Genomic DNA, 17,844 nt, shown 5'->3' with positions numbered 1-17,844 from the left:
ACTGGAAATGGGTCATTCTACAAAAAGGTGGAAATGCTAGTCCCTTACTTTTGCAGACCCTTAAATCATTTCATTTGACCCAATGATCACATAATTATATATATTCAATAAATATAGACTGTCCTTGGGATGATGAGAAATAGTTAATTTATTTAATCTTCTCTTTTTATTATTTCTAAAAAAAATAATGATCATACAGGGAAGTTGAGCTGTGTACTTTTCATTTAAAAATATTATTTTCTTAAATCAAATTTCACATACATTTAACTTTAACACAGCATAAAATCAATAGAACACTGAAATGGTAAAAAAATAAATTATAAATGTGAATCATATTAAATAATTTTTTGTCCCACAAAATTCCGTCATTGGTGTTACTCTACACAAAACACTTTTATTTTGACATAATGCACAGGTTCTTTGACGTTTCTCTTGGGTCAAGAGGTCAGTTGAAGAAGTGCAGTGGACAAAGGCATAATGTTTGTGAGATGCCTTACTTTATTTGTTTACAGTTTTTTTCAGTCGCTTTGGTGCTTTTCTCAGATCAGAATGAAAATTCTCATAACTATTAGTTCAACCTCCACAACATTTAGTCATTTGTGCACATCATAGTAGCAATTTCTCCTTCCTCTGAACAAATTGCAAATGCTTTTGGACATGTATCAGTTGCTTTGTCATGTCAGTCAAAATGAACTGACTTATGGATGCTGTATAGTCGTTCCCAATAAAACTCATAGTCTTCATTTCATTGCTTGAGTCATTACATACAAAACTGGTGAACTAGTTATCAAATTATGTTACAATGCCATAAAATTGCAAAGAGCATAAACAGTAAAAATGTGAAACGTACATATTCAGTGTCTTGTACTCACTCTCCTAACTACAGCAATTTCTAACTTTACTGTAGTTTTCAAATGGCTGTACAAGTACTGTATAGTGCTGTCTTGAGCATGTTTAGGTAGTGTCACCAAGTTCTGACCTTTTTTTGCATGGAAAAACACTGAGAGAATAAACTGCCATAATGAAAACATGACAAAGCCATTTACTATCTTGTTCATAAACGATGGTGTGAAGACTTCATATTTTGATGACACTGGCAGTTTCATTGACATAAATACTTGCTTTTGAGGAATGGACTATCCATTTTGGGCAACTGACGTGCTTTTGCAGGTTATCCACTAGATTTTGCAGTTTGCACTAATTGTTTTGAGAAATGCACTAACTGCTGTGCAAATGTTAATAGTGATATGAGAAAAGCACCAAAGCGACTGAGAAAAACTGTAAAATATCATGATTTGTTTTAGAATTTTAAGTGTGGCTTTTAAAGATGTCATTGGTGTTACTCATTTTATAGCTGTGTGGGTGTGAAAAAATATATATTTAAAAAGTATGTTTAATAATTAAGTGATTTTTATATTTCTGATGACAGGAGGTCTGTCACATGGCAGCCATTTTTGTAAAAAAATCATTTTTTTCTCGAAATTGTCATTGGTGTTACCGTCATTGGTGTTACTTTCTGATCGGTAGCCTAATTAGAAAATAACACAAAAAATGATATAAATGAATTAAGCTCTACTTTTTGTGGATTCATCAATTTCACAAGTTAATTACAGTTTTTTTCAATCGCTAACAAGCGCTTACCCATACTTCAGATAATTTTTCTAAACTTATAACACAGACTCACACCTACAAAACACAATTGGCCAAATGGATAATTTTCTTCTCAAAAACACATTTTGTTAAATATATACTAACTCTTCATTTCAAAACAGAACACATCTTTCTCTGCACACACTAACTTTACCAAAACACTGGAAATCTGACTCAAAATGAAATTATTCTGTCAAAGAATAACACTTGTTTTCACTTCACAAGGTACATGCAGTCAATCAAAGTACACCAGGTTTCAAAATACTGGCTATTGTTGACATTACAACAACTGCATAGACTTTTATGTCTTACAGGTATTTGCATGCAAAACATGCTATCCACCGTTTTTACACTAAATTTCTTGGTTGGGAACTGTATGTCCACATGCAATGTTCACATTCAAAAGCATTCCAGTAAAAAGCAAATCATTTTTTTTCCCTTTACTGTTTACTACAGGAGGTACAGTAGAAATACTGTTTACAGTATGATAGAACAGAAAAGGTTTTACAGTATTGCTTACAGTGAACAAATTATCCATGAAACACACAAGAGCATTCTGAACAAAAAAACAACAGCAAAAAAGCCAGATAAAAAGGGGGGGAACTAAAAAAAGCCCAACATTACTGTATCTAATCTCTCATTTAGGCCACATGTTTTCATAAACATCGCATTGATTACATGGTCAATGATAGTGGCATGAATTTCATTTCTGACAACTGTTCTTGCAGCCTTTGGAATGCCACCACCACACATTCTTACACCTCTACCTTGCCCTCTCTTTGGGCCTGCTCTTCTCCCTGACCCTGCTCCTCTCACTGCTCCTGCACCTCTCACTGCATCTCTCACTGCTCCTGCACCTCTCACTGCATCTCTCACTGCTCCTGCACCTCTCACTGCACCTCTCACTGCTCCTGCACCTCTCACTGCACCTCTCACTGCTCCTCTCACTGCTCCTCTCACTGCTCCTGCACCTCACTGCACCTCTCACTGGGCCTGCTCTTCTCCCTGACCCTGCTCCACTCACTGCTCCTGCACCTCACTGCACCTCTCACTGCTCCTGCATCTCTCACTGCATCTCTCACTGCTCCTGCACCTCACTGCACCTCTCACTGCTCCTGCACCTCTCACTGCACCTCTCACTGCTCCTCTCACTGCTCCTCTCACTGCTCCTGCACCTCACTGCACCTCTCACTGGGCCTGCTCTTCTCCCTGACCCTGCTCCACTCACTGCTCCTGCACCTCACTGCACCTCTCACTGCTCCTCTCACTGCTCCTGCATCTCTCACTGCATCTCTCACTGCTCCTGCACCTCACTGCACCTCTCACTGGGCCTGCTCTTCTCCCTGGGTCCCTTGCTCTTCCTCTTCCTCATCCAGACATTACAGTGTTTGTCTTTTTCTTTTTCTGTTTCTACCTCAAAGTCCTCCTTTTACTGTATAAGTGTCAATGTAATAGAAAAAATAACCCCTGCCACTGAGTCTAAGCCAGACTGGAATCAGCTGTGGTTGGCCCAATTTACCCAACATATATCAGTTGTGTGTCAATTATTCAATTGTTTGTTTATTATCAGCTAAGATATATTGTTTTTGAACTGATATCATTGCAGAAGCAGAGGTTTTTATACTGTATCTAAGGTTTGGAATATTGTCTTTGCTATTGTGGGATGTTGTGTGTTAACATTCGTAAATACTGCAAAAACAATCCATAATTTTGTTGGGAGGTATAGCTTGTTTGTTAAGAAAATGTAAGCATTGTGGAAATGTATTCACTGACTGCATATCGTATAAAAACGACATGAAATGTGTGAATGGTATGGCCACAAAAGACTGATGCTGTGCTAATTGTATTTAGAGTTTTGAAAATGTGACAACTGGTTGGACAAACGCTTGTTAGCGACTGAAAAAAACTGTAATGTCAGTATGCAGTGCACATAACAAAGACACAATGTTAAGTTAAGTTTTTTTTTTTTATTTAACCTTGTTAACATGTCCATAATGGTATTATTTTTATATAATACACAGTATATCAGGAGCAAAATAAATATTCAAGACCATGGCTGAGTTTTTCCACCTTGAAACTTATCCAACAGTCTCAAAAAGCCTGGATATGTCACAAACCTAAAGAACCAATTCCGACAACTTGTAGCCAATGTCTAAGTGTCTGAGAGTGTATCATCAGAGGCGAGGCTGACAAGTTCTGTGAATACTATGAGGCCAAGGTGTAGAGATATATCCAAGCCATTGACAGGATTTTATTTTATGAAATACAACTCCTAAATATGTAATTTTGAGGTACAGAGATGCAATTTTAAGGGCCTATTTAAAGCAATACTAGGGATAATGTTTACTGATGCAATTTAGAAATATGGATATGTTTTTAGACAGGATGAGATCCAGGTAGGGAAAAGGACTAAAAGGTAAAAAAAAAACCTGTACTTCTTACTAATGCAATGCACATGTGTTAGATAAAGATTTAAGCAAGATGAAATCCAGGTAGAGAAAAGGTCTAAAAGATAAGAAAAGAGTATACTGACAACATGAGGTTGGACAAAACATTTGTAGCTGCAACTACTGCTCCTGTGTTTTTGTGATTGCATTAAAGGCAATGTTTACTTGCACAACCATCACGCCACTGTTAGTATTTAATACCATTTAACTCCTACAAAGGCAAAAGTAGACCTTCTTGCATTGTTGGTAACCTCTCATTTGTGCTTTTGCTCCACCAAAATGGAAACAAAGATTTTTTTTTCTTCAGGTAGCGACAACTGTGCTCTAAAAATGTGCTAAGGGCTAAGGCGTGTCATTGGATTAGTCGCTTAGCATATGCCTTAGCTTCCCTCTGTCCAGCATAACCACCTTCAGAGGGAAACGTGTTTAGAACTAGTTCTGGCCTCATCTAGCTTAGAATCCATGGCTTGTTTCACAAGAATGAAGAATTTGAAAAACTTTGTTACTTACCTTCTTGTTGTATTTGCACAGTTCACCTTTGGTAAGTAACATTTATTGTTTGCTGTTCTTTTATTATTTAGGTAATGAGGATTATTGATTCTTAATTTGTCGTACTTCTATGTATTTTAACTGTTGCTTGTTCAGACCTTCTTTACATGCTACTTTCTCTTATTCACTTTGTTCTGTTCATTTGTGTACGAAATACATGCTGCAACAGCAAGTGAGTACATTTTGTCTTAATTTTATTGTTTAGTGTCAAATCTGTTTTAAGTGTTATTCATTATAAACAAAGTCATGTTAGATCTTAAAACATGTAGTGCTGCCTAGTAAAAGTGATATTTGATGTGACATACAGTCAAGGTACATGGTCAGTCTTAAATCAGAGGTTATTTTAGCATGCATGACGTAATACACCTGTAATCCTTGTCAGGTGGATAAAACAGAGAGGTCATAAGTAGTGCTAGGTTTCAGTATGGGGGTGTCATGCTTTTGTCTTGAAACTACTGAATGTAACAAATATTTTGTGTGAAAACCTACATGTTTTGTCTATTGTTGTTATTTCTTTGATTCCCAGCACAAACAGATTATGCTCCATATTTCTTTGATAATGGGCCCAACAGTAACAGTGGTAATCTGGCACTGTTCAGCCTCTCAGAAGATACACCAGTTGGTAAGATTTCTCCAAACATTATTTAAAACCTGAGATAAATAGACCTGAAAAATAACCAAAATGAACATTTGATTTGCGAAAAACAGATGGGATCACGCTAAGGAACTCATTAAAAGGTGTAATCTAGCTGACGTCAGTGCAGATGTCCACACCTCTATGCCTTGATCATGATTTGTAAAACAATGGCTATTATATTGTGTTCTACAAGAGAATATTCAAATGCCTTAACTGTGTTTAGGAATGTCAAGTGTACATTAAAACATCTCAAAATATAGCACACATCACACTATTTTCTGCACTTTTCTCATTTCAGGAACACAAATATATATTTTAAATGGAACAGACCCAGAAGGCCAATCAGTTACATATGGACTGACCTTTGAACCAGGATCCAAGGAATATTTTAAAGTTGATTCCAAATCTGGAACAGTTACCCTTATTGAGGAGATTGACAGAGAGGTTAGCCATTAAATAGTTCATATTCATATTGGTGGCATTTAATATTATATTTCTATCAATGTCATTGTGCATTAAATCAGTTTTTGCTAAAATATATATATACGTATTTTATCAACAGGTGCAAGATGAGATTGAAGTATTTGTTAGTATAACAGATGGCCGTAATAAAGTAAGTAATAGCACTAGAATTAGAAATGTCCTTTTGTGGCACATTGTTTATGTTTAGGAAATGTATTGTGGCACATTGTTTATGTTTAGGAAATGTATTGTGGCAATGTATATTTTGCCTTTTTTCCTCTTTCTTGAGGTAACTGAGAAGGTACAGGTGTTTGTGATGGATGTTAATGATGAGAAACCACAGTTTCAGAACATGCCTGCAATTGTAGATGTCTTAGAGGTGAGTCATATTTGTATCTGGCAAATACAGAGTTCTGCTCATACGTTTATGAACCCATGCTAAAGTTGACTAAAAAGAGGAATAAAAAAATAATCTTTTGGAAATTGATCTTAATACCTTAATTAAACCATTGGCATGGTTTTATTTCAGTTAGCCTAATAGCTGGTTTGATTTGCATTGAGAGATGATCTTATGGAAAGTATCCCATGCCAGTCTCTAGGTATGGTGAAGGATGCTGTATGTGATGACGTTGGGTTATTTTAATTCCAAAGGCCAAGGGAAATTGATCAGGATGCAGAGTAAGTGAGGATAGGAGCAGGCTTCACTCAATGTGTCTACTTTTAAACTTTAAGAGTGCTGGCCTGGATAGTTACATAAAGTAAAATAGGAGAGAGGCCACACTATGCATATATACACTTTTATTTGCACATACACGTTTCGGCGTGTGCCTTGTGTAAAAGTGTATATATGCATAGTGCGGCCTCTCTCCTACTTTACTTCAGGATGCAGAGTACCCTGGATCCATGAAATAACTGGCCTTTAAAAATAAAAATCTGCCTGCCTCTATGGGAATTTAACATAGGGGTGTGTATACTTATGCCACCTGTATTTTAAGGAAGAACATTTATTTATTTGCAATACATTATTCATTCACAAAGAAAATGGGTGTTCTTAAAGGTTGGATTTTCCTCATTTTAATAAGGCATTAAGATCAATTTCCAAAAGATGATTTTTAATTCCTCTTTTTAGTCAACTTTAGTATGGGTTCATAAACTTATGAGCACAACTGTACATGTTTATAGTCTTGCTGGTAGTGTGTGTAAAATTCAGAATATACAATGCATAATGTTGATGTATTATATACACATAGTAAAACACATGGCAATTTACAAATGTGATATGCACTGATCTTTTTTAATCATATTAAAATAAGAAGTATTTTTATATAAGTAACACATAATTGCTACTAAACGCTTTTACTGTCAGAGTACCGCATCTGGCAGCAGTATCTTCAAAGTGGAGGCTGTAGATAAGGACACTGGTTCAGGTGGTTCCCTCGACTACTTTCTCCAGGTAATGCTCCCTAGCACTACAACTGCAGACTTCCAGTCGCCCATATCTTCATAGGAATCCTGCCAAAGTAGTGATATGAATATTTTTCCTTCTTTTAATGACTGTCCCTGACAGAAAATCTGTATAAAGATGGGGGATTGAGAGGTCAGGCTGGTCATTACAAAAGTAATAATACTGTATAAGCACATTTGATGTGGGATGAAAAGTGCCGTCCTCTATACAGCTAAGGATTAAATTACAATTACATTTCTGTAAGGTACTGACGGATTAGAGAACAGCTTTGCACCATTTGGCAATGGTGGGGTATGTTATATTGCAGTTTATGCATGTTGGCTATTATAGACTCGAAACAGCTGGGAATGAGTGACACTGTAGTACACAACATCTGGGCCAAAGAGATTTTACCTGCCCATTTAGAGTGTGGCCACTCCTGACCGACACAGATGCTACAGACATGGGTCCTAGTCATGGTCCTCTAATGCGGCTAGGTGAGCCAGATGGGCACTTGGCTGCTTTTACCGTCCATGTGAAAAAAATGATTATATAAAGCATTTCAAACCTGTCTGTGCTGTTCTTACTTAGAGCCTGGACAAAAATGAAAAATTTGGAATAGACCGGCACAGTGGAGTGCTTCGCATTAAGCAGGGAGAGACTCTGGACTTTGAGAAGTCCACAACACATTTCGTCACTGTGGTAGCAAAGGTGAGATGGGCGATGTAGCGCTGGTGTTTGTAATAGCATCCCCATTTAGCCACATGCACATTTGGATCAGTGACACATTTTAAGAGTAATTAAAGACACATTGAAGATGTGGTGTCATTCAAGACAATACATATCCCCCACTCTTTCTGCATGAATCCATGTATTTGTCTATCGGTTGACATATCTATATGTTTGTCTGTCCTTTCCATTTATCTATTCATGTATTTGTGGTATCAGGATGGAGGTGGACATTATAAAGGAAAGCACCAAGTCCTTTCGGCATCTGCTACTTTGACAATCAATGTTGTGGACACTCAGGATACACCTCCTATCTTTATCGGCATCCCATATTTTGGATATGTTTATGAAGTTTCATCACCAGTGAGTTTCACATTAGTTCCACCATTGTTAACTATGTTATTGTACATTGACTTTGACAGTCTGCTGTGCTTGTCAATACTCATGTGTGGTTTGAAATATTATATATATGAAGACTTAAGTTCCAAAATGCTACATCTCCATTTTTAAAAACATTAATAAGTCATGTTATATAATTGTCTCAAGTAATATCAAGAATTTTGTAGTTGTGTTGTTTTGATTGAGTGAAGATAAATCAATAAGCAATAACCCTATTACATTTCTACTTAAATTACCCGGAAAACAACATACCTTACCTGGAACCAAACCCTTCATATATATATACATGCTATATAATCAAATGCTCAAATGCCAATTATTTTGAAAAACTGTTTGTTTTGGTTTCAGGGCTCAGAAATCTTCACAGTTTTTGCTAAAGATGGAGATGTAGGGAACCCAAATCCTATCCATTATTCCATTCATTCCGGTAAGCAGCCATCAAACTGCAACTTACAGACATAATTACTTTATAAACTACAAACTACACTTTATTGTATAAACAGAACATATAATAAGAGAAAAATGATGTCAGGATTAACTAATGTTGGCACTGACATGTAAACTTCTAGATTTTTAAGTTACTCATAATAGATGCACAAATTGTATATCAAATCATGCCTTTGGACACACCCAGGTGCAGATGGGGTGTTTGTCATCAATAAGACCAGTGGCTGCATCACCCTGCGTGCCTACCCTGCCCATCTAAGGAAGGAAATGTTTCATATTAAAGTAAAGGTGAGCCTTCTTGCCACTGCACACCTGCACCAAAGCTCCTCCACCAGTGCTTGCTGTGTGCTATATTCATCTGCCACCATGTTGTTGTTGTTTGGCACTCCTTACCTCCTGCACCCCTCTTGTGACCAGGCTAACTATAATCCAATAGAAAAAAGGCATAAGCCAATTAGCTATCAAAGGTGAATTTAAACATGCTGTAGGCTACGTCAGTCCCCTTGGCATGTCAGGTCTGTAGGTTTAATGAGGAATGCCAGATGATACACATTTCGGGATGGTTAATGGATGAGGTTTGAAAGGTGGATATAAATATTTAGCCAATATGCAAGTGCTGTGGCCTGTGGGTCATTCATTTGGCTATGCTGTGTGCCACACATCCTAAAACTGTGAAGCTTAATCATGTTTGTAATCAAATGACTTTTCTCTGTTGCCCTCATGGCACCCTTATTTGCCCAGGCTTCAGAGGTGGGACCAGATGGAAGCCTAATGGACTATGCCATCACTACAGTAACCATACGAGTAGTGGACCTGAACAACCACCCTCCCACCTTTTACGGAGAAAATGGACCTCAGAACATGTTTGAGCTTACGATGTACGAGCACCCCCCAGAAGGAGAAATCTTGAGGGGACTGAAGATCTCTGTCAATGACTCTGATCAGGTGGAGTACATTGTTTGTGTTTGAGTTGTCAGAGGGTGTGTTCAAAAATAAAATACAATTCATCATCATTTTAGTTGTTTAAATCAGCTCTTTTTAAATCACCCCCCTTAGAATTATATGCATAATGGGAGCATTAACATTGTTCATTTCACTTAACATTGACTGAAAGTCTGTTTTATGTTATAATACTATCATGCATACAGTGTAATGAGGTTTATCCTTCAGCTTAGTCTGTTCATGATGTTTACACTCCATGAGGATGGACTCTCCATTCATGATGAAAGTGCTCTTTTGGATGTTACATAAAAAGGCTGAATAAACCCAAACAAGCAGGTGTTCCATTTCCCAGATTTTGTCATATTATGTAAGGCGTTTTTATCAGTAAGCACCTGCTTTTGTAAAATGTCCAAAATAATCTGACAAATACATCCCAAAATAGATCAAGTTTGGAGACATAGTGTGTTATTGTCAGCATTTCTAGAGATACTACGCAAATGGAGGAATGTCCAATTGATTAAAAATGAAATTAGGAATCGTTAAGCTCTTTGCACACCCAGTGTGAATCCCAGCAATGCTAATCTATTTTTTCCTTCATCTGAGTCATCATGTTATTTTCCTTGCCTCTGTTTATCACTCTCTAAGGACAGTGCCACTTGCTGTTTTAAAATCACTGAAAAGTGAAAACAAAAAAAATGTAGCTTGTGGGCTACCATACTTCTGCATCAGACATAAACATTTGAGTGCAGACTTTGTCACAATCAGGCAAATCAAATGTTAATCTTAATCCATGTTTTGCAGGGTGCTAATGCAAAGTTTAACCTGCGGCTAGTTGGGCCTGGAAGGATGTTACGAGTTGTCCCTCAGACTGTGCTCAATGAGGCTCAGGTCACCATCTTAGTGGAAGATTCTACAGCCATAGACTACGAGAGATCACAATTTCTTACATTCAAGGTAACCACATCAGTATGCACTTCAGACAAAACAATGTTTTCTGGAGCCTATTTCTTTCAAATATCCAGCAACAGTATCATGGTGGAAAGAAAAACATTGAAATGAATCAGAAATGCTGTTGTGTTTTAGTTGCTTGCAGTGGAGATTGACACACCGGAGCGATTCAGCGCAACGGCAGACGTAGTGATTCACCTACTGGACACCAACGACAATGCCCCTAAATTCTCTTCAGAGTACTATATTGCTCGAATCCCTGAAAACTCCCCAGGAGGATCCAATGTTGTCACCGTTACAGTAAGTGGCTGCCTGATTTTCAGAAGATTTAGAACCAGAGGTAAACCCAGAAATCAAACCAAAGTGTATATTTGACAAGAATATGTGTTGTTGAAGTCCCCTGTTCTCTGCATAGAAAACAGTTACCATTAAGTGATCAGTCACTAAGTTACCTACAGTATTGCTGTTGAGAAGATGAGCATTTGAGTGATATGTCTTTAGCATTTGTCATAACATGCTCCTTCTAATCTATAGTTTACTCAGAAATCACATCCAAAATACTGATCAGAACATGAGGAAAATAATGTGCTGGTTGTGTGCTGTCTAGTTTATTACCTGCCCAAGACAGACCAAACAAAACAAATCATAAAATTGACAGGGACAAATTGGCTGAGTGTTATGAAATGCAAGATAAATCCCCAAATTATGAAGAGGCATGTGTGTTTGGGCAGCAGCTCTTTTCCCGTAATGTCCAGGCTGAAATTTAGATGGAAAAAATGGAAAATGACCCAAGCCATGCAAACATCCTGTCTCATCCCTTCCCTGAACTTAGACTGCCTATGCAGATCCCTGGTTGTTGACAATCATCTGTAGGGGTACTCTTAAGCCAAGGCCTTTAGAGAAAGCAGTGCTGTTTCAAGACAGTGTTCTTTATTGTTGTACTCACATCTAGGCCTTATTATTTGTAATGTCAGTCTAATAATGTATTTTTAAAGGCACTTTTTTTTAGCTTAATATGCTAGTTTTTTAGCTTAATGTACCTTCATTTACCAGCTTCAGAGTCATTGGAATGGTTATATGACTTTTTTCGGGTTGAATGGTGGCCGTCTCGCTTCCCCCTAGCGCCTGTGAGCGGAAAAACCCCCCTTGCAACTTTGGGCCGGCGGGCCGACGGCCTCAGTGTCAGGAAGTATAACGAGTGTAACGAATTGTTTTACTGGATACAAATACACATACACGCCAGGCACCGGCTAGAAAAAGGTAGCGATGGAGTTTCTCAGACTTTCATCATGACAGAGCCAGCTAAAAATAAGCAAAACCAAAAAAAAAAAAACAGTAAGGAAATTGCCAATACTGCATAGTTTACCTTTAAGTGTATGGTTGCTTCATAGAAGTGTTTTGAAACTGTATTGTGGACTAAAAGGCATGTTTTCTTCTGATCGTTCGTTTATCTATGCAGGCTACAGATCCAGATTCAGGACTGTGGGGTGAAGTCAAGTATTCCATATATGGTGCTGGATCAGACTTGTAAGTAAATTCTGAATAGTTCTGGCACTACAGTCACACCACTTACACCACTTTATCTGCCTCTCTCTCTCTCTCTCACACACACACACACACACACACACACACACACACACACACACACACACACACACACACACACACACACACACACACACACACACACACACACACACACACACACACACACACACACACACACACACACACATTTTCATTTTATTACTGTTTCCTTTCATATTTTCCCTTGATACACAAGCTTTACATGAGATCCTACCAGAAAGCTTGGCCTTTGTGGACTCAAACTGTATTTATATTCTATTGAGTTTTTATTACAGCTCAACCTGCAGATACAAATAACTGAAATGTTTTCATCATTAGTCACCTCCATCTCAAATATGGATTTTCACTGATGTAGAGACACTTAGCCTAAAAGCAGATTCAACTTAATGCTCAACTATGAAATGAAACATAAACTTGACAGGGGGATCCTTTAACATCTATGAGCGATATTCATTGTGACAATTATCAGACCAGATATATTAAAATCTAGCATACATGATGATTACTGGCAGAGTCCTTTTAGTAGACTCTGAAGTCCAGCAGGCAAAACAAATCTGTGTGAGCAACTCACAGGCGTCGTGCTTGTGATAATTAACAACCTTACGGGAGGCAAGGGTAAACACATGCAATTGTTTCTCCACAAAATGCTAAGACAAGACAGGCAGCGTCCTGTGTCTCCATCTACTTTAATGCCCTAATGGGATTGGGGAAGAAAATAGAATGTTCCAGTGAGCCAGTGACACCTGTTACCTTGCAATGTGACAGTTGCCTTTACAGTAAGGCGATTCTACACAGTTCTGAGACTAGTCCCATAAATCATATATAAACCTAGAAAACGAACAAACAACATATGTGCAAGATGACAACCATGACTAGAAATGAAATACAGTTATTTGTCATTAATTTGTCTCATTAAAAAAACACCATCTCTTGTTCTCACTTTTATCTCTTTACTTTTCAAGGTTCCTAATTCAGTCACAGTCAGGAATCATTTATACTCAACCTTGGGCTAGCCTGGATGCTGAAATCAAGTCCAAGTACAACTTCTATGTAAAAGCTGAGGACACAGAAGGAAAGTACAGTTTGGCTGAGGTCTTTGTAACAATTCTTGACCTCAATGACCACTCACCTGAATTCAACAACAACTTTTTGGAGACAACTATGATCATTGGAGCACCAGTCAAAATAGAGGTCAGTTGACAGTCACCATGCAATCCCAAACCTTTCACAATACAAGATGTACAGTATATTTACATTTGAGTGTGTGTCTGTCTGTGTATGTGTGTGTGTGTGTGTGTGTGTGTGTGTGTGTGTGTGTGTGTGTGTGTGTGTGTGTGTGTGTGTTCATGCATATATATATCTGTTTTGTTCAGGCGATTGATGAAGATGCGGAAGAGCCCAATAACGTCATTGAGTACTCCATCATGAAAACTGAGCCAGACAACATCTTTGACATTAATTCTGACACAGGCGAGATCATGCTGAAGTCTTACATCAAGTCCATGGACATTGTTCAAAACATAACCAACCAGAAAGAATGCACATGGTCTGTGGTGGTCCAGGCAAGAGACAGAGGATCGCCCTCCTTCAGCACCACCACTGTGGTGAAGATTGACATCACAGAGGCAGTAAGACAACATCACCTTTCAATTAATTAGTATATTGGGCAATTTTATTTTTTGATAACAGTATTCATTCAAGGGAGGAAATATTCATGGAACTAAGTATTGATGACGGTATATTACTAAATTAGATATAATTAAACATTCTACAATGTCAAGCTTTTTTCAACAGAATAGTCTCTTTTGAATAGGATATGCGTATCTATTGAAGCAATGTTTTTATCAGAAGTTTTCATATAATACTCTCCAAATGGTTCCTTCATTTTCCAATGCTTTTAGTCCATATAGACTTTTCCGATGATGTCTTAGGTTATCTAATGAGTGTGGTTACATTTATATTTAAGTTGTATCATTGTTGTATCATTTTCAGATCAAATCCAGAGTAATAACATACTTCCTGAGCCTCAAGAGACGGCCATGGACTGTTTTCAACATATGCTTGAGCACTGTTTCCTTGGCCATTGCTTTCACAGTGTTCATTTCCACCATTACTTACTGCAAATCTGTAAAAAAAATGCGGGTCCAACCCCAGGGCAAGATCAGAAGGATTGTTCGGAGGCCCTGACCATGACACACCCTCACAACCTTTTGTTTTTCAACTTGTATCACTATACAGAACTCTCATCAATGTTGAAATACAACAACATTATGTCTGTAAAAGAGTACAGGAGCACAATCAGAACAAATGCATGTGAAACTAGAAGAGCACTCAATTGGCGCAGACCTCCGCCAAGTCCAAATGTCCTGTCTGGTCATATTAAAGAAAGTTAGAAGTCCTGGATCCACCTCTTGATCCACTGTAAAATTGGGTTATTCTTTGGCCCATGCTCCCTACCACCACATAGTTTATGAAATTCAAGGTAGTTGTTGACAGACAGACAGACAGACAGACAGACAGATAGACAAATTAATATAGCCTCTTAGGTGGAAGTGAATTAATAAGTTCACATTGAAATATGTGGCTATTTTAAAATCATTTGTCCATAGGCAGGTGTAGTTTGATTTTGTACACATAGTGTTTGTGTGGATTGTTATGGTCATGATAGTGGGCCTCGCACTCAACCCTTCTGATCTTGTCTTATCATGGAATCAGGCTCTGTAATATTTCATATCACATCGTAATGACGAATTCAGTCACTGTGCTGCCTTGGAACCTCTGGTCATTAATAGTTGATCTCTTTCTTGCAATTCCTCTGTGTCTTACACAAATAAGCCGCTCCAGTCCCATGGACTTGATTTCTCTTTGTGCTCTTTTACAGACTCAACTCAATGGACCATTCGCGTCCTTTTTAATGCAAAGTAGAGACAATCCCATCAAAATCCTTGGTTTGATTGCCTGTGTCATTTGTAGTATGCTCGTAGCCACAGTCCTGGTCTCTACTGTTACGTTTGTGCGCAACAAAAAGTCCAACAAGATCTTGCCCAGCCGCCGCATCATCCGGAGAAGGCCAAAGCACAGACAGTGGGCATTTAAAGGGCCCGCAGAGCAGGGACGGAAAGAGGAGCCTGAAAATGGAGAGAACATTAACTATAACAACAATGTCAACACAAACTGTCACAACTACCCACCCCCTCCCATGCCTCCCCCAGCCCTCCCTCCTCCACCCCCATGCTTCCCTCGGGCAGGTGAGCGCCAATGGGCCGGCCCCCCAGTAAGCTACAGTACTGTGGTGCTAAAGCCCTGCAAAAGGCCCATTAAGACGAAAGAAAATCACGTGAACGCGGCGCTGGTCTCTGAGCTGAAGATGCGATTTGAACAGAGAAGGATGGCCAGCCAATACTGACTCTTACTATTGCTATGAGTGTGCAGCTGTGGAGTGGATGTTGCTAGATGCCCCCCGCAGAGGCAGTGACCCAGGTGTGTGAGTCCGTGATGATGATCATCCCCAAAGGACAGCGGAGAGCAGCCTGAGGGACAGCAGGCCATAGGGTTTCAGCCATGACCACTACACCCATGTTTCTTACACAGGATGTCCAGAGTGTCTGGACTGAATCAGGTCAGAAGGAGAACTTTGTGTTGCTGGTAGGCCCCTCTAGAAACCAATATGGATATTCATGCAATATAAAGCTGCATTACAAATGATTCACATTTATTTATACAAATTCAATCAGAATGAAGAGATCACTGTTGTATTTCTCTGTGATACTATAAAAACCATTTGATGTACCAATTTTATATGCTATGTGCTGAATGAGTGTTTGTCTGTGTTTAAAATGGTCTGTCCGTAGAGTGGATCATTAATAATACAGTGGATCTCAGAAATACCGGTTTACAGTATGTCAGTGTGAGGACTTTATGCTATGCCAAATCTCATTGGTTTATGATGTTTTTTTCTCTTTCTCCAAAGGGTACAGTATTTCATAAATGTCCAAAGATTGTAACTTTCCATGGGCATAAGGGTTTTCAATAAAAAAAATCAGTATTCAGAAAGTTGCAGTGCCGTGTGTGTGTTTTACAGAAATGTGAAATAGCTGAATTAAGTAAATAGGGTGTCTGATATGTTTTAATTGTACAATTTATCCACATTGAATGTTTTAATGAATAAAGTCAATAGAGTGAAGTGGATCGGTGTCCCATATGACAGTGTGGTAAAATACTGTGTGTAAGAGTAAGGTGACATGCATACAGTATGTGTTAACCACAGAGAACCTAATTCAATAACAACTAGCAACTTAATCACAAAGTGTTATTAGCTAATGATTTTTTTTTTGTTAATTCAGATGCACCGACTGTACTTTCTAAATTTCACCAGTTCATCCATGGGAGTGCTTGATAATGAGTTCTGATGATAAGTATGTTTGGGTTGGTAGCTGGTCCTGGGATGCCAATAGCTGGTAATGGAAAAGAGGCGATGTGTGCTTAGAGCTACTGCCAAAATGGAGGAAAGTAGGGAGGCCTTACCCTAATGGAGTATGTGGCATAGTGGACAAGTAGGGTTAAAATCTTCTTGAAGCAGACGTGAGTACCAATGAATCTAAAACCAACTTAAGGGGCATGCTCCTACCCATGACAACAACGTTACAACGTTTTTAATTCACATTGGCAATGTTAGAGACTCCATTCTCTTTATTGTAAGGCAGTGTGGTATTGAAATTTGCTTGAAGACACTATTTGGAACCACCTATCTGATTTGTCTATATCATTTAATGCCTATTTGTGTTTCTATAAGCTTTCAGTTAAAAATAATGATCCCTGGATAAAGAATAACTTATATAAAGATTTATGGGAATGTTCAATTTGAGAGATTACATAACAGAGGACTATTAAAAGTCCATCAACCAATAATGTGCATTAAAAATAATATCAAGAGAAACGAGCCTACAGAAAGAGGATGATAATGATAATGTAGCCCTACCAGTTCTAGTGTACAAAAGCTCACTGGGTTCAGGGCAGGACAGTCTGAGCCTGCAGCGGTGCCGCGCTATCATACAGACTTATCCTGTAGTGCCCCCATCACCATAGGCATCGCTTAATGTAGAGTTTCCTCCCACGATATGCTTTACCAGGCCTTTACTTCCTCAGCTGCTGCTTGTCTGTTGGTCCTTTGGCCTTCAGTTATGTCTTCAGTAAGTGAAAAGCATGTTCATGGGTTGAGGTCTGGTGACTGACTTGGCCATTGAAGAATATTCCATTGACAATTTCTTTGCCTTGAGAAACTCTTGAGCATGTTTTGCCTTCCATCTGCACTATGAAGTGTCATCCTATCAGTTTAGCAGCATTTGGCATCTGAGCATGTTGTTGATTGAGTAACATTTGTGACCTCCTTTTGTTTACACAGGTCAGATTAGGTCAGGTCAGGTGATATAAAATGTAACAAATGCTAGAAATCCTTTGGAATTGGAAGTATTTCCAGAGCAGATAGATATTTCAGAATATATTTCCAGAGCAGTCTGACCTGTATAAGCAGCCTGAGTAAAGCAGAGAGGATGTTTTAAACAATGTCAAAGCCTTGCTGACAGCTATGTATCCATGATTCCATG

The 17,844-nt window shown here is 38.4% G+C and overlaps 1 protein-coding gene across 2 annotated transcripts; it reads left to right on the top strand.

Annotated features, from left to right (window-relative positions):
* The first annotated feature begins 4,508 nt into the window (after nucleotides 1-4,508).
* Nucleotides 4,509-16,294, top strand: cdhr1a (cadherin-related family member 1a). Of its 2 annotated transcripts, none has more exons than XM_048269024.1 (18): nucleotides 4,509-4,638; nucleotides 4,816-4,818; nucleotides 5,173-5,268; nucleotides 5,582-5,727; nucleotides 5,846-5,896; nucleotides 6,035-6,124; nucleotides 7,112-7,198; nucleotides 7,781-7,900; nucleotides 8,138-8,281; nucleotides 8,666-8,744; nucleotides 8,952-9,052; nucleotides 9,506-9,709; nucleotides 10,508-10,660; nucleotides 10,790-10,954; nucleotides 12,114-12,181; nucleotides 13,204-13,432; nucleotides 13,615-13,869; nucleotides 15,123-16,294. In XM_048269024.1, the coding sequence occupies exons 1-18, from the start codon at nucleotides 4,560-4,562 to the stop codon at nucleotides 15,645-15,647; spliced, it is 2,595 nt and encodes an 864-aa protein (XP_048124981.1). In that variant the 5' UTR covers nucleotides 4,509-4,559; the 3' UTR covers nucleotides 15,648-16,294. The 2 variants fall into 2 exon arrangements, with proteins under 2 accessions (XP_048124981.1, XP_048124982.1); XM_048269025.1 differs by lacking the exon at nucleotides 15,123-16,294 and adding an exon at nucleotides 14,234-15,108.
* The last annotated feature ends 1,550 nt before the right edge of the window (nucleotides 16,295-17,844 follow it).

The sequence above is a fragment of the Alosa alosa genome, chromosome 18 (assembly GCF_017589495.1).
Source record: "Alosa alosa isolate M-15738 ecotype Scorff River chromosome 18, AALO_Geno_1.1, whole genome shotgun sequence".
Lineage (NCBI taxonomy): Eukaryota > Metazoa > Chordata > Actinopteri > Clupeiformes > Clupeidae > Alosa > Alosa alosa.
This window is presented reverse-complemented; position numbering and strand designations above follow the sequence as displayed.

Excerpts from the sequence above, each read along its gene's own strand:
- cdhr1a (XM_048269024.1), top strand. The coding sequence starts at position 4,560 with ATGGCTTGTTTCACAAGAATGAAGAATTTGAAAAACTTTGTTACTTAC. Across the intron at positions 6,125-7,111 it reads CAATTGTAGATGTCTTAGAG|AGTACCGCATCTGGCAGCAG; the intron begins GTGAGTCATATT and ends TTTTACTGTCAG. Across the intron at positions 7,199-7,780 it reads CCCTCGACTACTTTCTCCAG|AGCCTGGACAAAAATGAAAA; the intron begins GTAATGCTCCCT and ends GTTCTTACTTAG.